This window comes from Rattus rattus, chromosome 6 (assembly GCF_011064425.1).
Source record: "Rattus rattus isolate New Zealand chromosome 6, Rrattus_CSIRO_v1, whole genome shotgun sequence".
NCBI lineage: Eukaryota > Metazoa > Chordata > Mammalia > Rodentia > Muridae > Rattus > Rattus rattus.
In genome coordinates, this window is record NC_046159.1 from 9,597,603 (window position 1) to 9,625,126 (window position 27,524).

The 27,524-nt window shown below is 42.8% G+C and overlaps 1 protein-coding gene across 3 annotated transcripts in view; it reads right to left on the reverse strand.

Moving 5' to 3' along the window:
- Positions 1 to 2,166: 2,166 nt before the first annotated feature.
- The window catches only part of Pik3c2g (phosphatidylinositol-4-phosphate 3-kinase catalytic subunit type 2 gamma), a 295,422-nt gene continuing 270,064 nt past the window's right edge, over positions 2,167 to 27,524 (reverse strand). For 2 of the 3 annotated variants that reach the window (XM_032907319.1, XM_032907318.1), the window contains 2 exons: positions 13,849 to 13,974; positions 3,414 to 3,633 (listed from right to left, as the gene is read on the reverse strand). In XM_032907319.1, the coding sequence (XP_032763210.1) occupies positions 3,481 to 3,633; positions 13,849 to 13,974 (279 nt within the window). In that variant the 3' untranslated portion in view covers positions 3,414 to 3,480. Of the gene's footprint in view, positions 3,634 to 13,848; positions 13,975 to 27,524 lie in introns of all 3 variants that reach the window. The other variant, XM_032907317.1, reaches the window with a different exon arrangement.

A 27,524-nucleotide genomic window follows, 5' to 3' on the forward strand; every position in this document is an offset into this window, starting at 1 on the left:
AAACTCTGTTTTTCTTCCTTTCCCTGGCTCCCTCCTCACCATGGGCGGTCTTACCATCTCTCATCAGGTACACTCAAGTCTCATCCTACCTTCCCTTGGTCATCCCTGGGTCCTGTCATCCTCTCATTGACCGTTTAGTCACAGCCAAGATGAGTAGATCCAGAGAGGAAGTCTGCAAGGCTTGGAGAGGAAATTGGCAGGTCTTTGTACCAAGGCTAGTCTGGAAAGGGGCCCTGGGTATTACTCATAGTCACTTCTAGGGGAAGTAGAGTTCTTCACAGTGAGGGCACCAGGGGAAGAGCTCCTCTTTGCTTCGAGGATGTACTGTCAATGAGAAAACCCTGTGTTGGCTTAGGATTTATTACTTGCTTGGGGAAGCAAATATCACTAACTAACATGTAAAATAAAAAGTGAACATGCACACATCTGGTGATGACAAACGTATAGAGAAAAGGAAGGGTAGGAAGGATCTCATGTGTGTCTGAGGACAGCATTTTGCCGTGTCACTGTGGTGTCATGGGATGGGTTTTACAGAGCCAGAGACATTTACCCAGGATCTGAAGAATGTGTGGGAGTCAGAAAAGTGGACATAGGGGCCCAAAGAACTTTTTTTAGAGAAGGGGTTGGCTGATCAAAGATTTCAAGGATGGAGCATGCCTGGAGTGCCCAGGGGACAGAAAGGAGGCCAGGGCTTGAGCTGTGAGGATAGAGGGACACAACAAAAGTTAAAATCAGAGACAGATAGCTGTTGAGATGTCAGCAATAAGGCCTTTCAGGGTATTTTAAAGGCTAGGGCTTTTGCTCTGAGATTAGAAGCTCCTACTGAGTTCAGAGTAGAGTGATGTTAACATCCCAGAGGCATCCCAGAGGCATCCCAGAGGCCATGGTGTTAGAAAAAGAATGGAAGGCGGCTGGGGTTCCCAGAAACCATGAGGCTACTAAGAAGGTATATGTGGTAACACAAGATAAAGATGATGATAGGAAAGATTAAGTGACTGGACTTGGGATGCATTTGAAAAGAAATCTAATGGGTTTTCTTAATTGGGTTAGCACTCCTGTGTGTGTGTGTGTGTGTGTGTGTGTGTGTGTGTGTGTGTGTGTGTGTGATACAGAATTTGAGGTCTTTATTAGATACTCCAGAGCTGCTAAACAAGCAATTGGGTACTTACTGCTGGAATTTGGGAGGGGTTGTGGAGATATAAAACTGGGGACCAGTAGCATCCAGATGACATTAAAGCTTCGAGAATGTCCGAGAACATTACTGAGAACATTACCAGGGATGAAGGGAGCCCTTAGTAGGGAGCCTGGGCCACTGCAGCACTAGGGTGGGGCAGAGTCAGGAGACTCTTGAACTGGAGAACAAGAACAATGGGGCAAGGTTATAAAAGGAAAACAAGGAGGATGTGTCTGGAAGAGAGTATGTGGATGACAGAATTCCTGAATACATAGGAACTGGTGGAGAGATCAAACGGGAGAGGGAAAGACAGTTGGGTTTGGTTAGCTACATGGAGGGTTTCATTGAAGTGGTGGGACAGACAGCCGCCCTGATGGGCATGGGAGAACTTTGGAAGACAGAAACTGTTGAAGGTGGAGACAAGAATTTGAAAAGTCTTGTTTCAAAGAGGAAAAAAGTGTTCATTGAACAGCTGGGACCAATTTGAAAGAAGCACGGGCCACTCTTCTCTGCTAAGGAGATGAACCACAGAGGCTGCTGGAGTGGCAGGTCCCGCAGCAGTGGAAGACCGGTGATGTCTCCTTTGAAAGAATCAAAGCAGGACATAGAGTTGCCAGGGAGAACGTGGGTCAGGAGAAAAGAAGCCGCGGAGGTTTCAGTAGGAGAGACAGCGTGTCAGCGTCATCATAAGCCAAGATGGGGACACTGTAAGGAGATGGTGTGTCACTATCGACTATAAGGCCAGAGAGGGAACAGTGTAAGAATGAACAGAACAGTTGCTCACAATGCTAATGGCTTTCTGGGATGGAGTTATCATACATTTTGGTGAGACCCTGATGGCTCCTATAAGTCACCGATGTAGTTTTCAGTGACTAAATGAATGGCTTTCACGCATTTACATGATTATATAAATGACCAAACAAAACAATCTGGATTCCTTTTTTTAACACAAAGCAAATCAGGATTAGAGAAACAAAACCACGACAACTTAAATGGCAGAAGTTTTATTTTTGAAACCTCCAGTTTGATTATCTTGGAGGCATCCTCCGGGTTTGCCTATTACGCAGGCGACAAACTGTAAGATCATCTATCCGGTCCATGTGAGCGCAAGGTGTAGGTTCAAGTGCAGTGAGAGTATTTTAGAGGCGTTTTAAATGGTGAACTTAAAAGTTTGATATTTTGGGTTTGGAGATTAATAAGATTTAAGGTGTGAACATGACAGAGGCTGGAGACACAATGACAATGGATTGATCAATATCAAATTCTAAGAACTGAACTTAAAAATTACAGACAAGATCCAATGACCTGGAACCTTAGCGGTAGGGAAACAGAGGCAGGAGGACCACTGTGATTTGGGGCCCAGCTGGTCAACATAGCAAATTCTAGGTCAGCTGGGATATATAGTTTGATGCCCATCTTAAAAATAAAACTCCCCACAGGCATACAGGAGTTTTAGAGAAGAACAGTTGTTGATAGGTGTGAGGACAACTAAAAAGGAGAGAAGCTAGAGTAACGAAAGCACTATATACATGCATGAAATTCTTAAAGAAAAAAAATCTATGTAATAGAAAAATCTTAGGGATTTTTTTTGATAGAAAAATTATAGCACATGGTTGGAGATCATCAATTCTCTCGATAAATTCAATCATGATTAGACATGTGGTTTGTACACATATTTAACTTTTGAAATATATTGCAGATATTCTTAACCCTTACATGAGCTTCTCCTAGCTTTAGAAAACACCCTAAAAGTATAATTTTGACCTCAACAAGCAATTAAGGCAAGACATGAACTTAGTTTGATTCAAAAATGCATATTAAATGAATCAATCTTTCATGACTTTGCATATAGAATTTTCCATGATGAATATTCCAAGGAGAAAATATGATAAGAAAATAAGGAGAAGGTAGAGAAGAAAGAGCTACAAAAGACTGATTTTGATCTGCTTCTTCTGTGACCACTCTAAGCCTGTGGTTCTCAACCCATGAGTCATGACCCTTTGGGACCGTCCAATGACCTTTTTATCACAGGGGTAGAATAGTAGGTATCCTGTAGATCAGACATTTACATTGCAATTCATAACTGTATCAAAATTACAGTTGTGAAGTAGCAATTAAAATAATTTTGTGATTTGGGTCACTACAATCACCAGGAACTGTATTAAAGGGTTGCAGCATTAGGGAGGGTGATAACCACTGCTCCAAGCCATCTTCCGCAAGAAGGATGCCTTGTGTATGCTAAAGGGGAAATGGAAGCTGAAAACACACAAGTACTTAATCAATAATGTGTACATTCATGGCATTGGTCAGACGATACTGTTTCCTAATGGGTACCACTTTTCTTCATTGAGGGGGACACTGAAGAGCTGAATGTTAACCGCTCCCACAAACACAGTTTTGCTCTTCACAATGAGCATTAAAACATGTCCCTGGAGCCCCGAGACGTCATCATACACCACCTGAAAATGGAGAGAGAAGGATCATGTAAATCGGATATGCCTGAATGCATCTTTCTTTTCAATACTGAGTTTAATTTTTAAAATGATACTAACAGCTTATACCTTTGAGGGGAAAAGTTTGCATCAACATATTTCATTGCCAGTGTTGCTGTACCGAACAGTGTCCAAGACTCTGCCTCCAACCACCCTTGAGCCTACCGACTGTCACAGGAGCTTGGGTACCACATCCTTGTGTTGCAGGCCCACAGAGAGTGTCAGGCCAGGGTTGCTTAACCAGGGAAAGTAACATTTCCTTGTATAGCAGATGGAATCAGTGTGTGATCACTTCTTTTACTTAAAACTGTGTGACTTTTAACCATGAAAATGTGTTCATTCAATTAAACATATAATACAAACAAATCAGAAGAGGGAGGGAAACAAAATCTGGCTTTGCATCATTGGGAGATAACCACAGCTAACATTTTGATGTTCTTTGGTCTTATATGTGTGATTGCTTATTTCTTTTTTTTTTAAAGATCTGACTTGTAATACACACACACACACACACACACACACACACACACACGGGTATGTATGGGTTGTTCGTGCAATTTAATTTCCCCCCATTGAGGTCTATTCAACTTTGGCTTCTAATATTCAGGGCATTAGAGTCGTGGCAATGCCAGGCCTGTTGGGGGTGAGAGACACTGGCAGTGGGGGATGGATGAAGATGTTAGTTATGAGATGTGAAAGGAAGGGAGACATCCATGGAAAGCTGATGTGGTTGCCAAGGAAACGTGTTAGAACACATTTAGAAGCCGGAGTTTCACATGGGGATACATACTTGCTATTTACAGCCACGTTACAAGGGAAAATGAAGGGCTCTCAGTATATGCAAAATAGGAGGCAGCTGGAAAGGAAAGTCCTCAGACAGCTGAGTGTGGCCTCCTTCGTGAGTAAGGATGGGGTTTCTGAGCAGTTGCCCACTGGATCTATTTTCCACCCTCTGATGCCATCACTGAGGACTGGGTTGAAGCCCCTGAAGGGAACTCATTGCCGAGTGTATATGCAAGTTATCAATGACATTTGGTTCTCTGCTGTACACAAAAATTTACTTAGCAAGTAAAAGAACTAGCTCAATCAAGGGACATGGTCTGCAGTGTCATATAGTCTACTCCATCCAGCCACTTCCTCCTGCTCCACAAAGAAAATTACTGTTGATTTTCTAGGATTGACTATTTAAAGTATCCCAAGCCAGGAATGGGGTTCAGGGGTAATGAAGGCTTTTAGAGAATTCGTCAAGCACCTCCAAATTCACTAACCATAATTCATATCCTCTCACGGTGGCTGGATGCTCAGTGCTACCCAGAAATCCACCCAGGACCTCAGGGTAAGCTCCCTTTTATTCTCTCCATGGTGGCCATCTTTAGCCTCCTGCCTTCTCCTCTCCTTTCCTTCCTATAACATTTCCCACAGTGAATTCCTTGCCTGTCCCACAGAGACGATAGATGACAGAGCTTTCAAAATGATACAAGAAAGGAGAAAGTGGCACAGATACAAAATGCGGCCCCTGGAAAGGTCTGGCTCAAGAACTCTGTGAATTGTACAATCAATTCCAAAATGAAGAGTTTCATCAAAATACAGCAATAACTTAAATTCACATCCACATGAATCTGTCTTCATCTGCGAGCCTTTGTATGTTGCGAATAATAACACTGACCTATAGCATAGTGAAAACGAATTAACAAGAGAATAAGGCAAGCTTTATGCCAGATATTCAACACTCATAAATCAAATATCCATCAAATACACAAATAGGGGGATTCTTTTCTCTGTGTATGCTTGACTGAGGAATATTCTTCCTGACAAAAGCTATTCCCTCAAGCACTCGGGAAGTAGAAAGTCTTAGGAAGTGACTACGTTACTTGGTAGATTTTAACCTGTTCTTTAACAATGCAAATTATCTTCTTAAAGTGACCAAAGTTATAATATTGGTGGTATATAGCTCTTAATTGTTCTGTGCACTATAGTGATTTTTTTTTTAAAACTCTTACCATGTAATGAGTAGTTGTTGGGTCATGCTGGAGAAGAACCTACGTGGGTGTATTCTTTGTGATGTTCCCATCAAGTGACATAATATGCCTTCATATAAATAGAATAAGGAATATTTCTCTTGTTTTATAGTGTATTCATACATTTTCGCCAATAGGCATGAGGCAAATCTTCAGTCAACCTGACAAATCTAGAATTTGTGGGCTTGGAATTGGCACCTCAAATAGAAAGCCTTGAGTGTAATGAGTACCTATTAACACATATACCGGCGTTCACTGGACATTATTTGACACAAGGGGCTAATAAATATGGCGAAAGTCCATTTTCATGATTGCAGAGGGAGAGTAATAAACAGGAGATCAGTGACTGTGTCGGTGGGAGGAATATCAAAGGCAGCTCAGCACACAGGAGAACAGAGAATTGGAAGGAGAGACATTGTCCTGGGGTGGACTTGGGCTTTGGGATCAGTTAGTGCTGAGCTTGAATAACTTGTGTGCCCTCTGGTTCTAGATACTATGTATGTAGATCAGCATTTGTCATTTAATGAAAAGATGTATCCTGAAACATTGTTATTTGGTGACCTCTGTCCTCTGGTGGAGATGGCTACAATGTTGCAGGTGACAGAATGTTAGGGAAGCACTGTCTTACTCCGATTCAGTCCTCTGAAAGCTTGTAGTACATGACCGAGCAAGCTTTATCATCTTGTGAACATCAGAAGAGTTCAGGCGTGGGAGACAGCAGTAAAGGACAAGATTCTGAGTTCGATTCCATGTGAAAAAAGCTAGGTGTAGTGGTGCATGCAAATCTCTAATGCCAAGATGTGGAAGCAGGAGGCAGAGGCAGAGGCAGGAGGAAGAGGCAGAGACAAGATGTAGAGGCGGAGGCAGGAGACTGAAGGATCTCTGTAGATCTGAGGCTAGCCTATAGTGTGAGAACCTGTCTCAAACAAAACAAAACAAAACGACAACAACTAGTGAACATACCAAACCAACACACCTGATGATGACCTTTGATTTCCAATATACACACATACAGATCTGTATGCACATAAGCAAATCAGTACACACACACACACACGCGCAGACAGACAGACAGACAGACAGACAGACAGAGAATTGATGAGCAAGTGTCTCCGGCTTGCTGACTGGACCTAGAGCACAGTCCTTATATCATCATCACCCATGAAGAACTCTGCAAGAGGGCTTAGGCAGGTAAAGCATGTATCATGTGTGTCCTGTCCTTTCTGCTGATTCCTTTAGAATTTTCCTGGTCAATACCCAAGAACAGGACAGTGCAGGAACACATGGACTACAGCGATATAATTCTGTTACAAGATAGAAATTCTTCCTTCATTATGAACCCTTTAACGGTTTGAACCAGATGTTGGAGGTAGCTGAGCACAGAGAACAGTGGTGTGTGAGGGCTGAAAATTGCAGCCATTTCTCAAAGGATGCCCTGAACATTCTGCTCCTGACCCAGGTGCACCATGGGATTTCTGTATGCTAGAGGAATTCTGAGAGACTGCTGGCAAACCCTGCTGAGATGCACCCTGGGAAATGTCAAACAGACAGGCTAGGCCCTGGACCAAAGCTTTGGCAGTTGAAGAGTGGGGTCTCTGCCACTGGACAGAGTCCCTGAACCACCCCTCTGTCAGAGGGACCTGTGACTAAAAAGGGGAAGAATTATTTTAGCAAAAATTTTGGTAAGACATTGATATGCAACATCTTATGCCCTTTCTATGTCTCAGAGATTTATACAAAGACAGGAAGTAGGTCTTTCTCACCTCATCGTATGCTGCAAAGCCTCGGCAGTTTGAGGAATCCCACTATAGTGAGAGGCTGCTGCAGTGAGAATGCCTCAGAGGAAGTGGAAGAACAGAGCTATTTAATACCTGTGGATGCCATGTGATAAGCCTCTGAGCTCTTTAATAAGCACCGGGTCTCCTATTAGGGTGCCCTGAAAGACTCACAGAAACAAAGCAGGGTCTTACTGCAGAAATAGGATCCTATCTCACTGTTGAGGGGAAGAGAAAATGAGTCAGACCTAAAGTCAAGGGTATGTGTTGTGCATCTCTTGTTGAGGTTTGATCTGTTGCTTTGCATTGTAATGCTAAGTGCAGGCCCCCAAGACCTGGTCGCCCCAGAGACGAGAGCGTCTGCATGTAGAATCAAAGACACTATGCGATCTTGACCCCAAGTTATTTCTGATTGGTGAATAAAGATGCTGACATCTAATACCTGGGCGGAAGAGACATAGGTGGAGTTTAGCATTTCAGGACTTCTGGCATCAAAGAACCACGAGGGGGCAAGAAGGTGAAGAGAGGAGGACGCTGCCATGGGTCAGGTGAGTCAGAAATGATGGCCATGTGGGTTGGCTAATTGGACTTAAGAGCAGCTCAGACAGAGCATGAGAAATCATATAATGTGATTATTGGCGTGGAAATAGACATAACAGCCAGAGGATCGATATCTGCCCTGCTCTTGTGCTGATTAAGAGTTATTATAAATGTAAAGGTTGTATGTGTCTTTTTTCTGGAAACTAAATGGTTAAAGGTGGGGTAGAAACTCTGGGTTGGGATTGAATTTTTAGACAACAAAATGGTGCCTAACGTGGGACATGATTTTCTTGAAGTTAGGCCCTGGTTCTGCCTCCCAGCCCCATGCTCCCAGAAATAAGACTCAGACTCAAATTATATTTACAGATACCTTGGCCATATAACTAGGCTGTACTCTGACTGGATCATAACTAAAGATGGCCTATTTATTTTCACCTACATTCTGCCCTGTGGCTAGTTACCTGTGCTCCGGTACCTTGCTTCAGTCTCCTCACCTCTTTTTTGGGCTTTTCTGTCTGCCTCCTTGACTTCCAGAATTCTTTCCCCTGTCCATGTCCCACCTCTATTTCCTATTAAGCCAAGCCATAGGCCATAGGCTTTTTAATTGACAGGTGAGGCATCCATACAATACACATGGTGATCTCTCTACAAGCTTTTATAGGCATTGCTGTAATGATAAACACAGAACATGATAGGAGAAAACTCAGAATTTTGTGCCTGATTTCTGTCTCATGGTTCTCTGATTTCAACTGCCCCCCCATCCTACTCCCCCCGCATCTTCGGGTCAATCTCAGTCTACTCTCTGGTGCTCACGTTCCTGCTTTGGATCCCATGCATACTGGGATTGTGCAAGTATGGGCTTTGTTATTTGTTGGTCTTTTGAAATGTGTACAAAACATGTCTGTGCTTCAAGAAGGCTTTCGCTGGGAAGGAACTGTCATGATTTTGAATTACTAGGTTGTGGATTTAGGAAGACCTAGAATTATTTGAAAGCTGTAAGAAAATTTATGTCCATACCAAGAGTTGTAAAGTAAGCTTCATGCACGTCTACTTTCTGCTGATTTTATAATCCATTAATTTTTTGGTGAATTAACTTTCAACTTATTAAAACAATACTGACTGCTAGTGACATTTATTAAGTGTTTCCTTATATTATGATCACTTAATTGGCATGTAGGGACTGAAACCTGCTTCCTTCCTTCCTTCCTATCTTTCTTTTTTCCTTTCTATTGCAACAGCTATAGATTCTCTCTCTGTCTCTCTGTCTTTCTCTTTGTTATTTATGTGACATCCAGAAGACCAACTCAGATATTGTTCCATAGACATCATCTACCCAATCCATTGATTTAAAAACCTTCTTTCATGTGTGTGAGTATCTGAATGGATTTATGCATCACATGTGTAAGTTGTTCATGGAAAACAAAGACAGCGTCATATCCCTTGCAGCTGGAGTTTCAGACAATCGTGAACTGCCGTGTGGGTGTGAGGACACAAACCTGGGTCCTCTGCAAGAGCAGCCAGTGCTCTTGACGACCGAGCCATCTCATCGGCCCATCTCTTATCTTTTGATACAGCATCTCTACAAAGTTTCTTGATAGTGAGGGATGGCTTTGTATGCAAGGAAAGAAACGGGTTTCATGTTGTTGGATGTGTATCTCTAGCCATGAATGGGCATTGTAACAAGTAAGAAGACATCAAAATAGCTCTACTAATTTAGAGAGTCCTTTACAGGCATGCATGTATACACATTAATGATTTATATACACTTTACGCACACACAGTATCACTTATAAAACTACATGAAATATTTAGAGACAGCTTTTAGAAGTCACTAAGTGTTAAAGATATCTGGGGAAAGGCAACATTTCCCGGAAATCTACTCTAGGTCTAAAGGTTACAAAGATGCATAAAGCAGGACGTGCCAGGACTCACTCACTGGTCACAGCAGCAGAGAAGGGCAGAGTGAGAAGTGGATCTGAAGAGTCATCAGAACCATATGCAGTGACTTAGGGGAATAAATAAGACACTGCAGTGCCTAAAAAGGATTGATGGTGGACCCTGGTCTCAAACATGACAGGATTCAGAATCACCATGGTAACGAACATCTAACATGCTTGTGAAGGAGCTTAGGTTTCTTATGGTGAGAAGATGCCCCTAAATGTGGGCAACACTATGGACATCTGTTGTCCCACCTGCCCCACCACGGTGGACTGGCACCCTCAAACTTCAAGCCAAAACAAACCCTGTCTTGAGTTGCTCTTTCTAGGTATTTTGTCATAGCCATGAGAAAAAGTAACTGAGACAAAAGGCAATTTCAATTATTATGAAGTATGCAATTCCGTTTATGTAATATTAAAGATGATAAATTTATAGGGATAGAGATCCTGTACTACACAAAGGCAGACAGTTTTGGCTACCATGGGGTTATCCTTGTAAACCTTGGGTTGGTTCTGTTCTGTACCTTGACTTGGGATCAAGCAGATGACACAAATGTTCAGTGCTAAACATCTACACAAGGGGGCTTTCAGGGTTGGTAAAGTCAGAATGAGCTACTTGGATCAGACCTACGTCAGCTTCCTAGTGTTGGTACTAAAGTAGCCAGCTAACTAAAAGCTACATTAGCTCTTACACTGTGGGAAGACCTTGAGAGCCATTGGAATCTGTATTAGTTTTCCTAGCTGTACATGAATCTAAAAAAGAAAATATTCAGTGGTATTCATCCAAGAGAGGACAGAGAAAAATTACTGAATTAAAATTTAAGGGATGCAAATGCCACATTTAAAATTGTAGGTTAACAGTTGGCAGTGAGGACCCTTCAAATAATTTAAATGGATTAATAATAAATATGTCTGAATGACACCCTAGGTAGAAATGTAAAAGATTTAATAAAACTATTTCACAAGGATGGTCCTGATGGCACAGGCATGCAATCCCAGTACTTGGGAGGCAGAGGCAGATCTCTATGAGTTCAAATCTAGCCTGGTCTACATAGTCAATCCCAGGTCAGCTGAGGTTACATAGAGAAACCTTGTCTCAAACCAAACAAAACATAAATATTCCATAGGACTTGGATAATAGCTTTGCAATGGCTAAAGAGATGGGGACCTCAGAAAGATTTATACCAAAAAAAAAAAAAAAAAAAAAAGGCTGGACTTAGGAGTCTGGTGGTGTTCTAGTAAAATGGCAGCTTTTTTGTTGGACAAGTGACTGAGGGAGCAGGGCATGACATTAGAGGTGCGTTTGGAATTTGCACAAAATTAAGCCAGTTAACATTCCAGCACTGATAAGAAAGGGGCTCAGGTAGCACTGCCCCTCTAGCTGAGAGAGGACATTCACAGACGATGGCTTCTGGGAGAAGGAGAGTCACTTCCCTTTGGGGTTGTAACCACTGTAGTGGGTAGACATACACCCAGTACATGCAGACCGCACTAACTGGACACACTGAGCGATAAAACATACATGTCTGAAACTGCCAACACACACAAACTAATCTCCCATCCCCCTCAAAGAAGAAGGCATCGTTTGAGATGGCAAAGACGCAAGTCTGTCTTCCAGGTGTCCAGAAGAAGTTTAAACGGCATGCTCCAGCCATGAAGAAGAGGGGTCAAAGGTCAAAACCTTGAGCGATATCAGGTGTGGTGTGCACCCCTATAATCCGGGCACTTGAGGTAGAGGTGGGAGGATCAGAGGTCATCCCTAGCTACAAACATGAGTTCCAGACCAGCCTGGGTTACATGAGTAGCTGGGCCTTGGGGGAATCAATACAGATGTTAGCATACACTGAGATGGGACAGAAAATCTGCCCGTATACAGAGTCTGTCCTCATCCTTCATTGCCCAGTGAAGCAGACCTCCGAGGATACCCCAGCCCAAGGAGGTCAAAGAAATAAAACACTTGGGGGTTTAGGTGTAGTCTAAGAGCTTCACCTTGGGGGTGTTTCATCCTGGACACTTCTCTGCAGCTCTACCCTAATTCCTCAAGAAACACAGGGACTCCGGGCTGGAGAGACGGCTCAGCGGTTAAGAGCATTGACTGTTCTTCCAGAGGTTCTGAGTTCAATTCCCAGCAACCACAGAGTGGCTCAAAACCATCTGTAATGGGATCCGATGCCCTCTTCTGGTGTGTCTGAAGATAGCTACAATGTACTCATATGCATAAAATAAATAAATCTTAAAAAACAAAACACAAAAAAAACCCCACAGGGATTCTCCATGATTCTTAGGTAGTACAGACAAAAGAAGGAACTCAAGAGTTGCTACTCACATAGTTTTAAGGCTTTGTTGTTTTGTTATTGCTGGGTTTTTTGTTTGTTATTGTATTTTTTTGTTTGTTTGTTTGCTTTTTGTATTTTGTTTTCATTTGTTTGTTTTGTTTTTGTTTTTGTTTTTTTTGTTTTTTCTGGACGTAAGACTTTTTGGGTTCTTTTTTCTGGACATGGGGACCAACCCACTCTTTAGGGCGCCTACCACTGAGCTAAATCCCCAGAGGGGTGCTTTTTTTGAAGGGGAAGCAGGCCAGGGTGGCCCATAGAACTTCAGCAAATAATATTTTAAGAGGAAGGATAGCAGCGAATGAAAGCAAAATGATGGTCAGAGGAAAGGGGGAAAATTAAGAAAAGGTGGAACTTGTTAGGGGAATGTCAGGGCATTGAGGTGGGAGTGGGTGGGTGGGAGTGGGAGCATCCTCATAGAAGCAGGGGGAGGGGGAGTGGGAGAGGGGGGGAAGGGGATAACATCTGAAATGCAAATATAAAATATGCAAGAAAAATAAAATTAAAAAAAAGCGGCACAAAAGAGGTTTCAGAGGATGAGGGTGTCAGGGTGTCAGTTTGCACCTGTAGCGGGGAAAGAGCCTGAGGAAGCATTGCATTGAGCAATTAAGAGCCTGCTTGAGGGAAGCCCCACCAGCAAAGGTGAGATTCTACGCTGCAAAGTATCCCAGGGTGAGGGGAAGTGAGAGCAGCTTGTGTGATTTGATTAATGAGCTGGGGCTGGGGTGGGGGGGAGAACACTTTCTCTGCAAGCTGAGCTGTGAATCTACAAGCTTGGCTCTCTACCACGGAGGGGGGGCTGAGCCAGGAGGATCCCTACTTGTATGAAGCCGGAAGGCTCAGTAAGACCCCGTCCCAGCAAACACACCTCGGAAATAACACGGGAAGGTGCCTTGGTTTCCTGAGATTTCTGAGAAAACCTCTGCTAGATGACAGGCAAGAAGAAACAGGTTTAAAAAAAAAGAGTCAGGAGGTGAAGGGGTGGGAGACAACAAAGGAGGCGGGGGTTGCTTTAAAGAGAAACCAGAAGACTGGATCCTTAAACCTCTTAGGAGAGCTATTTGCAGAATGCAGTAGCTCTGAATAGCGTGTGTGTGTGTGTGTGTGTGTGTGTGTGTGTGTGTGTGTGTGTGTGTGTGTTTTAAATAGCTTTTAGATGACTTGCTGTTCTTCACATCACGGCTTGTGATAAAGTGGTAGTTAGGTGAGAAAATTCAAGTGTGCGAGAATTAGTTAAAGAAACTAAGATGAACACGGTATAGAGAATACAACAGAGTCAGGGAAAACGTTAGTGTGCAAAGCAGCCCTCCCATGCCTGCTGGGGGTTGGCCTGTCAGAGCTTTGATAGTCTGTATTTTCCGGTTCCCATAGCATCTAGAACAGTGTTCAGCATGTTGGTACTATTTTGGGCAACATCATTCCTTTATGGAACAATGCTTCCAATTACTGAAAAATTCTCCATATTTGGTTGTGAAGCTGAAAAGAAAAGAAAAATAGAAAAAAAAAAAAAACCAAACCAAAACCAAAACACAGGTAAGAAAAATACAAACTACCTGGACAGGCGACAACGCGTACTTACAATTTCATTGTAAGTTGGGTCAGTGCATTTTGGAACGCACTTTGTTTTCTTCCTGCGAACTTCACTGGGATGTGGCAGAAGATAAATTTCAACATGTGCGCTGGGCGCGGAGCCATCTGGGAGATGCTGCAAAGGAGAATGGTTATCCATATTAATGGTGTCAGTAGCAAAGGGAACAAATGTCCGGACGCTACGAGGCCAGACCAGAGGCAGGATCTGGAGTTAGGAAAGCTTCTTTAGTCAGAAAAAGAAAGAAGGGAAGAAAGACAAGGAAGGAAAAGGGAAAGACAAGAGAACTGGAAGAATTAATTAGCTGCCCACAAATAATTCCACCACAGTGTCAGAGAGATATTCTATCTGAAACTGTCACACGAGAGAACAGTTCAATTACAATTTATTTTTTTTTTAGAGTGAAATTTTAACTCGCATTTTTGACAGATATCAAGAAACGCATGTTAGTCACAAAGGACGACAGAAATTAAAAATCTTGGGAGAATGGAGAGTACTTAAGAGTCTTTGAAAAAAATCAAATTTAACATATGTTAACGTATACAGTGAGCTGGGGCCTTTAATGATCTGAGTGCTCCGGTGATGACATCACAGTCAGACATAACTGGCATACAGTTTAGACGGCTACACTCAATGCAGGACGTGGGTTACCATCAAATCCGTTAGATACTTCTTTAGACGCTGTCTTCAATGGAGCAGGATATCTGCTGAAGGGGCTGCCCGGACAGCAATGCCCAACGGAGCTCTCTGACCCAGCCACCCACCCACCTCCATCTCCTTTTAATTTTGAGTTCCTGTAACACCCAGGATGGCAATCGCTACACTGAGACTATTTTCAAGGCTATCCATCCTTTTGGGAATGACGTGGCCAGCAGCTGCAGGGGGTTTGGGAAGGTCTACCTTTCCTTTTGCCTTCCCTTCAGGTCTTTTGTGGGTACTTTCATTTATTAATTTACCATTTGGAGAGTCAGTCCACCACTTCCAAAATCAAAGTGACTGGAAGTCAATGGATCCTATCACTGTGATCTTGGTGAAATGGACCTTTAGTAAAGAACTCATGAAAAACATTAGTGCAATTTAATTTGAAAGATGATGGTTTAAAAGTGAAATATGAGGAATTGAGAGTTTATTATTATTTACTGAAATGTATTACAGGTTTCAATAAATACTATTTAATGCTCTAAAATACGATACTGTTTATACATTCTTGGTGGCCTAGGAAGTTATATATTGGGCCAAATGTTTAAAGTCCTCAACTCTTGCTACTCTGTCTTTCATGCCCACCCAGACTTCCCCTTCTACAGCTAGAAAGTTCTGGATGAATTTTTATTGGTGTTGTGCATTGCCCCTAATGCCTACATGTGCAATGTGTGCTTAGATGCTGAGTCTCATCTCTACCCCAAGATTTCTCATGACTGTTTAGCAAGGGAGGTGAAGACCAAGTCCTGGTCTACAGATAAAGCTGTCCTCAACGAGTAGGCACCATCTGGATGTTTACAGCTCCAGCCTTGTAAGCTGGCTCTGGGAAGACTCTGAAGACGGTGTTGAAGGGAACCTCTCCCAGTGGGCAGAACTTCAAGCAGGAGCACCTGCATGTATATTTTGCTTGGAAGGAGAAATGGCCAGATCTGTTTACGCACCAGCTCATGGGCTGAAGCCAATGGCTTAGATGCATGGAGTGTGGAAAGAGCATGATAGCAAAATTGGTGATAGGGAAATCTAGAAAGGAGGTAAGTGGAAAGGATTTTTCAAGGGGGGGGGGGAAATCCATGAGTGTACTTGTGGTCTGTGCAAATTCTCATCAGAGAATGTCATCACCAGAGAAGGATATAAATAATCAGGTGCATAGGAATGGATCGATCCATTTATAAAGATGACCCTTGCCATTTTCAAATGGGTCCATGAAGATATGGAGTGTGGTAGATGTGGTGAGAGTTTTTAAGGGGTCAGTAACACAAATTCCATTCATTAAGCAGACTGAGTGTTGTTTAGCAACTTCCTCAGAGAGTCTAGGAACACACAAGACTCTTGAGGGCCCCTTCCCCGGGGGCTGTAAAAGCAACAACTGGGGAAGGAGACTACAACCAGCTTAGTGGACAAGAGAGTCTGGGACCTATAGAGCCACCTGCAGGTGACACAAAGGGCTCCATCATGGGTCTTTACCCATGTGGTAGAGATTTTCAGGGATGCAGCTGCATTTGAGCCACCCTGCTCTTGCAAGTAACCCCAATAAAAACTCACTAGCACACCAAGTTGGACTTTTGTGCAATGGTTACTTTGGAATGTCTGCGTTCCCAGTCTGGGATGGGTAGATTTGTGTTGTGTTCTGTTGTGTCTGCCTAGGAAAAGCCTTGCACAGTACCAGGCTATTCCCAGAGGATGTGAGCAATCTGCCCAGAAGAAAGAGGCTATTGAATCCTGAATATGGCACCAGGCTGATAGCAGGTTGATTGCCTTAGCTCACTCTCATTACAGAGGAGCAATGTTCCCTTCATAATGGGATGGTAGGCTGATACAGATTTGTTTCCAACACCATAGATTCTATGCAACAGTACTCCTGACTAAGGGACTCGCTTCAATAGCAGTACAAGTGCAACAATCGAATCCACTTCTTTTTATCATGTCCCTGAAGAGCTGGAGGACTGAATCGTTTATAGAATGGTTGAATGGCCTTCTGAAGACTCAGTTACAGCTTCAGCTAGGGGATAATGTCTTGTAGAGTTGGGAAAGTATTGCCAGCCGGTCCATACCTACCATGTAGCATCCAATATATAGAACTGTGTGTCTCCCCAACCAGGTTCACGGTTCCCACAGCCAAGGCTGGAAAAGGAGTGGGACCACTCACAACACCAGTGACCTGCTTATGTTTTTATTTCTTGTCCCAGACCTTATGTTCTGTTGGATTAAGGATCTTTTCCCAAGGAAGAAATGCTTCTACTAGAAGACTATTACTCCACTGGGCTGGAAGTTAAAACTGCCCTGAACCGTGTTATTAATTTCAAGTATTTAAGCTCCAATATATAAAAGAGAGTACATATTATTGAAATATTTTTTTCTTTTTTGAGGCACATCATGCATATGTGTGTGTGTGTGTGTGTGTGTGTGTGTGTGTGTGTGTGTGTGTGTGTTTTGGAGAGGGGGGTGAGTGGGCTTAGGTGCACTCAGGTGGAGGAGGCCAGGGGACGACAATGGGTGTCTTTCTTCATTCTTTCTTTGTTGTTTTCCACTTTATTTTTTGAGACCAAATCTGAACTAATCCTGTAATTCGTCATCTTGGTTAGGCTCACTGGCCAGCAAGCTGGGAGCACAGGCGTGTGCCACCATGCCTGGGTCCTGGGGATCAAACGTAGCGTAAGCAAGCACTACATTGGCTGAGCTGTTTGCCCAGCCCTTTTGATAGCTTTTAAATCTTGTTACTTCTTCCCTTGCTTCGTTTTGTATATCAGTCGCATATTCAATGCTACCCCCAAACTGATCTGGCTATAGAAGCTCGCTTCTCAAAATGTTCCGGGTTCCCCTTTGAAGAAGAAACACAGGTGACCAAGCAGCAGCAGCTTTCTGTGCAGTAGCCTCCTCCATCCTTGGCCACGCTGAAGCTTTGAGTTTCTATTTCCAAGTTAGTGTCCTTGAGAAGATCCTTGACTCTTGGGGGTTTTCAGATGCCAGAAGAGCACAGGTTCCAGTTTGAGCCTGGAGTGCGTTTTTTAAAAATGTGAGCAGCAGGCTTCCCTTGGCTGGTAACAGCTTAAGTGCAGACATTGATTGCTTTGGTCTTGTAGCGAAATTTTCCTCCCTGTGTAGCTGTCTTATCAGCACCATTCTTCTCCTTAGTACTGGTGTCGCATCCTCTTCCTTCAGGATCTCGGATAATTTATTACGGGCACCACCAGCTGTCCTGTCATCAAACGGTTCTCAATGTGCTCTTTGCCCTTATCTTCATGCAGATTAACTTTTACTTTAAAAAGCATTACACAACCTCTACTTGCCTAACTCTTTACCTTGCGGTGTTTGTTTTCCTTTTTTCCTTTAACTCTGATTGTCTTTTGACCTTCACAAAGACTTGACAGAGCCCTGGAGAAAGGTCAGACTTCCCCACAGCAATGGAGAGATTGTCTTTATTCATAGAGAGAATTTTGGTTAATATTTTCAGAAAGTGCTCAGGAGGTAATGTGAAGCCACCTCCATTTAGGTTTTGTTGCTTGTTCTAGCTCCAAATTCATCATAAAGCAAACACAACAATAAGAACTTTTTCAATCAACATCTTCATCTTGGGGGGGGCTCAGAAGTTCTTCTCTGGAAGATCCTCCCATTCCACCCAGCTCCCCAGTCCTTTGTGCTTTTTTTCAACTGCTTATTCACAAAATCCTATAGTGTCCTCTCATAAGGTTCATGTATGAAAGGCTTGGTTACCAGCTGATGGTGGGAGTTTGGAAGGTTCTAGAAAGTCCTGTGGTTGGGGCCTCCCTGGAGGAAGTGGGTCACTTGTGGGGTATGACTGTGCGTCTTTCATCTTGCATTCTCCCTGGACTACTCCCTGAGCTGATAAACTTTGATTCTCTGTGCTTTCCTGACCAGGAAGCTCTGCTCCTCACAGCCCAGACACAGCTGACCATGAACTGCACTGCCATCAAACCCTGGGCACTAATATACAAGTAGTCCCGACAAGCATTTTATCACAGCAATGGAAAAGCTGATGAACACATTTAACTAAACGTCATCAGTAGACTTCGTGGTAAATCGCCAACCACAATAAGCCCATTCAAAGGAAATGCAACTTTGTTGCAGGTCATTTTAAGAACAAGCTTGCTCTTTCTTGAGATCTCATTCTGAGCTCCCTGAGCCTCTCACAGCTACCTCCACCAAACTGCCAACCACCGACCTGGCTGTGTCCATCTCAGTTGCCATGGATGGAAAACACCAGACGGCCGTAATATTTTAAAACTAGCCGGTTAACTCAATGGCTGGGGAAGGATATCCTGCCCCATCCTCCCTGGCCTCCGCCGGCGGCCTGAGACCTACATATCTGCTGCTGCTTCTGCTCTGCCTCCTCCCTCTCATCCCCTTCTCTTCTTCCTGGGACCTGGAAGTCCCACCCTTTTTTCTTCGCCTAGTGATTGGCTTCCACCATCTTTATTGACACAATCAAGAACCAATTAGGGCATTGATACCACCTCTGCAAATAGAATCTTCTATTCTCAAATGAAATGCTTGACGTTTTAACTTAAAACTTGGCTTCTCTTTACTTTTATTTTTAAAAAGACATGTTTCCCCAACCCCAATATTCCCCATAACATCGCTTGAACGTCAATAGCATCAAAGGCAGCCATGGGTAAGAACACATTCTCAGAGATACACTGTTAGGTGCTCCCAGGAGTATGTGAAGTTCTTCTCAGAGAGTACTTGCACACAGCCAGATGGTATAGTCTACTATACATGTAGGCTGTACAGTATAGCTTAAGGCTTGAAACCTGAACGCCAAATCCACAAGTGATTACAAAGCAAGCAACTTAGGCAGACCCCTTTTCAAGAAAACCGACTCATAGAGACATGGATTAGCTAAGGCCTGTATCCTGTCCCGCCGAAGGATCTTTAGGGGGCTAGCATGTAAGGAGATATTATTTCTGTGCTACAAACACCCTCTCAGATCGCTCCTAAGACCTGCTCGAAGGTCTCAAGAGTCATTGTCTTTTCAGAGGCGTGTCCATTGCAGTTTGCTTGGTTTGCTTATCAAGCATGTAGACAAGTTGGGATATTTTCACCATTAATGGTCGACATGGGTGGCCCCAGGCCACTGTGGGTAGTATTAACCCATGGCAGGTGGTCCGAGGTCACATTAAAAAAAGGCAAACTGAGCATACCATGGGGAGTGGGTCAGTAAGCCATATTCCTTCATGCCCTCTCTTTATTTTTTCCTTTATTTTATTTTATTTTATTTTATTTTATTTTATTTGAGACAGGGTTTTGCTGTGCAGCCCTTGCTTCCCTCTGAGATGGGCTATCAATTGCAAACTGAGAGAATTCCCTCCTTCCAAGTTGATTTTGGCCACGGTGTTTATCATAGCGAAGCCAAGGTCCTATAAAAGGCTCACTGTGAGCGAATGGCATGCCATGGGACTTTCTCATGCTCTCTCTTACTCTACAAATTCTCCCAATTGTCTCTCTTATATGTGGAGTAGAAGGATGAATCAGAAAGAAATAAACCCGTTTCTCTATTTTCACGGAGTTGATTGCAGTGTTTACATCTAATTGGGCAGCTACCTCATAAAGATCCCTCGTTGAAGACAGAGGAATGACTCACAATAAAACCAACTCTTCTCCATAAATGAAATCAACATCTCAAACATGTCTGCTACTGTTTTGTCAAATGTGTGTAATCTGTCTTGCTAACAGAACTTCAGTGTTTTAAAATCACCGCTTCTGTGAGCTAGGCGTGGTGGTACAAACCTGCAATTCCTGCACTGGGGAGTTAGAGGCAGGAGGATCTTGAAACTGAGATTAGTTTTGGCTTCAGGGGACCCTGCCTTATAATAGCAACAAAATAAGACAAAAATTAACAAACCCAGTGCTCTAGTCCTTGAAAAATATTGTATATTCTCCAAGTTTAATAGAAGTAGACACTGAAAGGATTTTAGTGCCAGCTGATGGATCATTTAAAAACTAATCTAGGAGGCTGGGGAGATGGTAAGCTGCTTATTGGCAAGTGTATGGTTCTGAGTTTAGATCCGAGACCCTGTATAATAAAGTTGGCATGGTGACACTTGCTTGTGCTCTGGGCACTAGGAGATGGAGCCCAGTGGGGCTTGGCTGCCAGAGAGCTCGTTAGTAAGCTCTGGGTTCAAGAAGAGACTGTGTTTCAAAACCCAAGGTTGGAGAAGAAACATCTGATGCTGACCTCTGACCTCCAGACAAGCATACATGGGCAAAGACACCATCACATACATGTGCGCATCCCTGTATCCCCTTCATAGATAATTTTTAAGCATGACATTAGTCTAAAAGAATAGAATGAAGGGTTTCAGCTATCCTTGGAATTTACTACTTAAGGAGATGATCCCTTCCTTAACTCAGGAATGAAACACTGGCCGGAGAAGCTTGGTTGACTTTAATGAGTTACTTTGTAACTCTCTGTTCCCGATATTGCCTTCCACCCGATCTCATTTTACTGGAATGAATAATTGAATACGCTAATTCCTTGCCTTTACTTCCTGCTCTGGATTGCACGTAGCATTTCAAGTGGCTTCCCATGTGACTAGATCAGTTGTTCTTAAGCACAGGAAGTGAAAATGTCTAGAAAAAGTTGCTTTTCAAAAGGGAGAAGACTAAAAAGGCATACTGCCAAAAGAAGACAAAATAACAAAGGAAAATCTCCTCGATTTAAGTTGTTTATAAAGTAAACAATGACACCCAACATTGCAGAGTACGCAATAGAAGTTCCTCGGCGTCCCCATAATATCACGATTGAAGCATTTATTTTCAAGTTTTGAATGTATGTATGTATGTATGTATGTATGTATGTATGTGCCCTGCATGTCATAACACACATGTGGAAGTCAGAGCACAATCTGAAGTAGTCAGTTCTCTCCTTCCACCATGAAGGTCCTGGGGCTCTAACTCAGATGTGTGGTCTTAGCAATGGGTGCCTTTACTCACTGAGCTACCTTTCTGGCTTTGGACCATTTTCTTAAAATAACACACAAGTTAGTACTGTTTACTTCACTGGAGGTTTTTCAACAGAACCTTTGTCTAGCCTTATATGAGTCTTCATGAAGGAAATAAAATAATTCAGAGTGCTTGTAGATGGAGTTTAATAGGAAGATGGAGGAAGATGCAAGTGCCTTAAAGTCACCAGACACCTTGGAGCCTTCCTCATATTAATCCAAAGCTTAATTGTATTTAATCCATTACTATCTTTCCAATGAATAATTTATGAGAATTTTCCATCATTTTAAACTTAAATGCCTCTAATTATTGGCTAATACAAGCTTCAGTGGAAATCAACTGACCATAATTAAAATACAATAGGATTTTCAAAGTCTGAGATGGGAGCCAGAAACCAAAGAATTCAGTAAAACCATCTCCTCACCTGTCTATGCGCCCGGCCAATGCAGTGCGTGTCCCAATCAGTTATCAGACTGGCGGGAGCGAGACCAATCGCAGCAGCTGTGGAAGGCGGAGGCGCCTGGCTCTCTTCTTTCCTTCTTAACTTAAATACTGCAATCATTTTCTAGCCCTTGTGTGTTGGTCAATACGAATGCAATGAACTCAGAACCCCATGAACTAAATCAGGACGGTCCCTTGCTTCACTTCACACTAATCTAAACCTTTCACAGATTCTTACTGGTAGGTGATTTTCAAGACTTATTTTTTAAAAATAGTTTTGAAAAAAAATCTAATTATCATGTGTTTGATATTTTGTGTGGTCCATGGTGGGGGGGGAACTAAGTCAAGGCATCAAGATACTTTGTTATTTTTCTTTTAAAAAATTACTTTATAATCATTTTGAAATTACATGTGTGTGTGGTGTGTGTGAGTGTGGTGTGTGTGTGTGGTATGTGGTGGTGTGTAAGTGTGTAGTGGTGTGTGTGTGTGGTATGTGGTGGTGTGTAAGTGTGTAGTGGTGTGTGTGTGTGTGTGGTGTGTGGTGGGTGTGTGTGTGTGTGGTGAGTGTGTGCATGTGTGGGTGTGTGTGTGTGTGTGTGTGGTATGGTGTGTGTGTGTGATGTGTGAGTGTGTAGTGTGTGTAAGTGTGGTGTGTGCATGTGATGTGTGTGATATGTGGTGGTTTGTGTGGTGTGTGGTAGTGTGTAAGTGTGTAGTATGTGTGGTATGTGGTGGTGTGTGTGAGTGTGTATATGTGTGGTGTGTGTGTGTGGTAAGTGTGTGTAGTGTGTATAGTGTGTGTGTATGTGTGTGTGTGCATTAAGGTTAGGGTTAGGGGTTAGGGGTTAGGGTTAGGGGTTAGGGTTAGGGTTAGGGTTAGGGTTAGGGTTAGGGTTAGGGTTAGGGTTAGGGTTAGGGTTAGGGTTAGGGTTAGGGGCTAGCATCTTCACAGGGTTCCTGCAACAAATCTCCGGGGACATCATTTGCATTTTAAAACTATTTTAGCCATAACCTAATGTCTTCGACAGGTCACAGAAGTTGAACTCTGTAAGATTGAACACCCTTTCTGACTGAGTACATATAAATCCAGTTGCTTCTGAAAACCCAGAATTCTAATCAGAGCCCTAGACTTCTGTCAGTGAAGCACCGTGTGAAATTTGTCAAGGTCTTGCCACTCCTTGGTTTTAATATGTGAGAGGTGAGGCTTTAAACTTCATTTATGGTTTAGAATCTCTTCAGGAGAAAAGCCTCATGAGCTGTTTATGGGTTAGCGGCTAATTAAAGTCTTGCTTCAAATTTGTTGACCTACTCTGGGTGAATCCAAATTTTTGGACTCTTGACTATCGCCAGGTCCAAAGGGCAGTAAGTGTACAAGCCAGATATGGCCATGTGATGTTAAATTGGGAAGCTATTCAGAACAGTGAAGTATTGAATGTATCCAATGTGTGCTGCTCTGCACTTGGCGTGGGAGAAACTAGACCGTAAAGGGCGAATGAATACTTTAAGATGCCCGGAGAATTGTCTGTCTGTATACTCCAGAAGCACAAATCCTGTTCTACGTGTTTATTTCTTTTCATAATTCAAATAAATGCATCAGTATGTAATGTGCCTGTGTCAATAGCTCAGCCATGGTACAAACACATTGGAATTAACAAGCAGTGCTGAGTTAGGAGTGAAACAATATCTACTAAAGTTAAAGACCATAGACTGGGTGCTAAGGAGGTGGCTTAGTGGGCAACGCTGAGGACTTGAGTTCATATCCTCATCATCAACATAAAAATCTGGGCATAGTGGTTTACATGTACAAGTCCAGCACCGGGCAGGTTAGAGACAAAGGAATCAGGGGGGCTCACTGGTCAGCCAGTTTTATTGAAGTAGGAAGCCCTAAGTTCAGTGAGACTCGGCCCCAGGAAAGGTGGAGAGCAATGGAGAAGGACACCAAATACCAACCCTTGGTCTCTACAGTCAGAGCAGGCTAAGGTGAGATGCTGCCCACAAGACAATGAAACCTAACCAACAAGATACAAAGTATCAATCTGGAGCAAAGTGAGTGATCTGTATCACTCTGTGGCCAAGGATGATGAAGGCAGAGTACTATCCGGGAACAGTGATAAACGAGAGTAATCTAGAGGACATCAAGCAACTGTTCATGAAGCTCTGAATGTTAGTGATTATGTTTGGACGTTCTAACACCCCTGTCTTAATAATTCACAGAACTAATGTACACAAAGTCATCAAGACTGTCTAAGGCTTGAGAAATATAATAATAAACCAGCATGACCCCACCGACATTCCCCAAACTCCTCCCCAAGCAGGGGTCGAACACATTCTTTGCAGTCACACTTGGAGCATCTGCCAAGCCGCATCCTGCTCTCAGACTTGCACAATGCTCAGTCGGTCTGAAGAGGTCAGATCATGTGGAACATGGCCTCAGACTACTTTCTGGTCCTCTCGTTTCTCCTTCCCGAGTGCTGGGTGGTAAGGGCACACCGGCCTGTACTGTTTTTGTTTGTTTCTTCACTGTTACTGTTTTGTCTTTGTTTTTGTTTTGCTGTGGCACGAGGCTAAGCATGGTAGGCTAAGTACACAGTCTACAAACTGCCCAGGCCCCAGTTCATCGTCTATAACACCCTTAGTTTGTGATGCCCTTGGGAACAAGCACCATCTCCGTGGTGCTTTACGACTTCCTGAGTTGTAGTTTTGATTACCAACCAGTGTTTTCGCCTCTCCATTTCCCTCAGTTTCCTCTGACTTTTGTGTCCTTTTAGGACCACAATGGAATTGAAGTAGATGTTAGAGACAGCCCCATTTCTGGACACTTCCCAGATAGTTGGTAACCAGATAGGCTATATCCAAATAACTCACAAAGGTGGAAGGGCAAGAAAAAAGGACACATCAACACTTGGGGCTGCAGCTAAAAGGGGAGCTGCTCGGAGGGACTTACGGCCCCAGCTCCCTGTGTTAGAAAAGGCAAACCATTCCAAGCTGTTTCCTTAGTGTTCAACTTAGAAGACTTGGAAAGAAAGACATAAACACACAGCTCAGTTTGTTTGTAGAATTTGCCTGCCTGTACCCCACCCCAGCCCCCTTCTTCTTCACACTGCTTTTTCCACTGTCTCTGAAGACATATTTTTGCTCATAAAATCTCGAACTGAGGATTCCTCTTTGCACACTTGGAAGCTCCTGTGCTACCCTCCAGCTTCCGCTGTTTCCCAGCTGGTTTCATCCTACATCACTCCCTCTTTCCCTGTGTGTCCCCTTTCTCTCACTGGTAAAGCTTCCCCAGTCTTTCCACGTTTGATTACAACGTTTAACAGTATGACTCTCTTTGATGTTTTCTCCTCAGTTACGCACAGAGGTCTTTGAATTTATATAATTTTATGTCTTTTGTTCAAGTTTGGAAATTTTGGGCTATTATATTTTTCTTTCCTTCTTTTAAAAAATTTTTTCTGTCATACAAGATGTGGACTGCGGCCTCCTTACCCCATCCCCCCACCCTTCAGTAACCCTATGTCCCCTTTCCCCCCAGATCCACTGTTCCTCCACTTCCCATCAGAAAAACAGAAGACCCGTAATTTCAACCCAACACAGCATTGCAAGATTCAATAAGACCAAGCATAAACGTTCATGTCAAGGCTGGACGAGGCAACCCATTTACGAGGAGAAGGATCCCAAGAGCAGGCAAAAAGTCAGAGACACGATTAAGTTTTCACATGCAATTTCACTCAAACTTCTCTTTTGTAAAATGTAAATGATGTAAATGATAAATGTAATGATAAATGAAATGTAAAGATGCCTTTGTTTAGATTCATATTTTGCCCAAGGACTATTGCAATATGCTTCAGTCATGTAGTTTCTCCATATCGCTTAACTCAGATAACTTCGACTGGCTACACATCAAGCTAACGGTGCATCAGGAGGATGATCCAACAGTACTCATAAAACCTAGATTAAATAACAAGAGCTCAGAGTTTTGACGGCTTTAAATTTACATCCTTAACCGTGAGATCTTGGGCGAAAAATTAAACTTGCTGAATTTAAACTTACATTTTTGTGTCCACAGGCACCGAGGTTTCCTAAGGTGAAGTTTATCTATAAAGACCTGAGACTTCTAGGTACATTGCACTGGTTAAAAGCTTCTCCTTGTAGTCAGAGTGAACATGGGCACAGAGGGCAGAAGCAAATCCTTCTCGAGTTCCACATGGAAATTCCATCTTCTACCAGTCAGTCATGCATTAGAAGGGAGGCCCTGACTGCTCACCTGCAGAATTCCAGTTAGCTGCTGCCTGCCGGGGGGTGCTTGCTTCTAGGTGGCTGGGGCTATACATGGACAGAGTTCTGATGGACAGAGACAGGAAGCAGGGCTCTAGACTGCTCACCTAAGAACAGTCTCTCCTGAGGGACACAGCACAGAAGGTCTGAGGAAGACTGAGGAAATGGGATGCAGGGAGCTGAGGCAGGAGCTCATGAGGATATGTCAGTCTTGGATTCTAGTTTTCATTCAGAGTCTACATGAGTTCCCACACATTTTTATATTTCCCACAGTGAAGAATCTTTGAGGTATTGACTGGATAGAAGGGGGTGTTCTTCAAACACTTGGAACTTAATTATTAAATATGTTTGGTCACCCAAAACACAATGATAAATAAAATGCCTTCACGAACTTTAAAGAACTTAAAGTTGAAACTAGCTGTTGTCTTTAAGTCTTCACTTCCTTAGAAATCTTGTCACATTTTTCTATTTTCTTCTCTCTAGCCTTTGCCACTTAGGTTAGAATCTAGAGTTTGTGTCCTGTGAGCTGAGTGCCCTGGGAAACCTATGTATATGAACTTACACAACATCACAAAATCACCTAAAACATGAGAAAAATTGTTGGTGATTTTTTTTTCTTTAACTTGATTCTGCAGTTCCTGAATATGAACTGTGTAGATTACAATGCTGTGTGACTGTCAAAAGGTTGGCGTGTCTGAGAGAGTGAAACAAAAGAATATCTTGATAATCAAATAATTCATTGATGAATAGAAAATATTGAATAGCATTTTGACAATAATAGACAAAAGAAAATCTAATGGGTGTGTTGATAATTACATAGAAGAATGAAGCTGAGTTGAAATACTTAAAATAAGTTATAATAAAGTTTTAATCAGATGTTATGTGAAGGGGGTACAGAAACTCAGTGAGGTGGTACTTATTATTCAGCAGTAAGTAATGCTAGATTTAGAAAGAGTCTTCATGGGAAGAAGCAATTTGGAATTTTTGAGATGGAAAGATATCAGAGTTAATAAGTGCCCATCAGACAGTTAGAAATGTGTAAATGGAGAGAGAGATTAAAAAATGGAGATTTAGACTTGTATTTAAATGGAGAGGGAAATTTGTTTTATCTTTGAAGTCAAAGCTAGGAGATTAGTTTTAAGAGTCAAGGCCCTGACTATTGGAAAAAATATTACATTTAAAGGCAGAGGCTGCAGCCTTCTCTGCCTTAAGAGGCAGGATATGTTTAGAAAGAGCAATGGTAATCAATATGGCAGAACATATGGACGGAATAGTCTCACAGACACCTGGGAGCA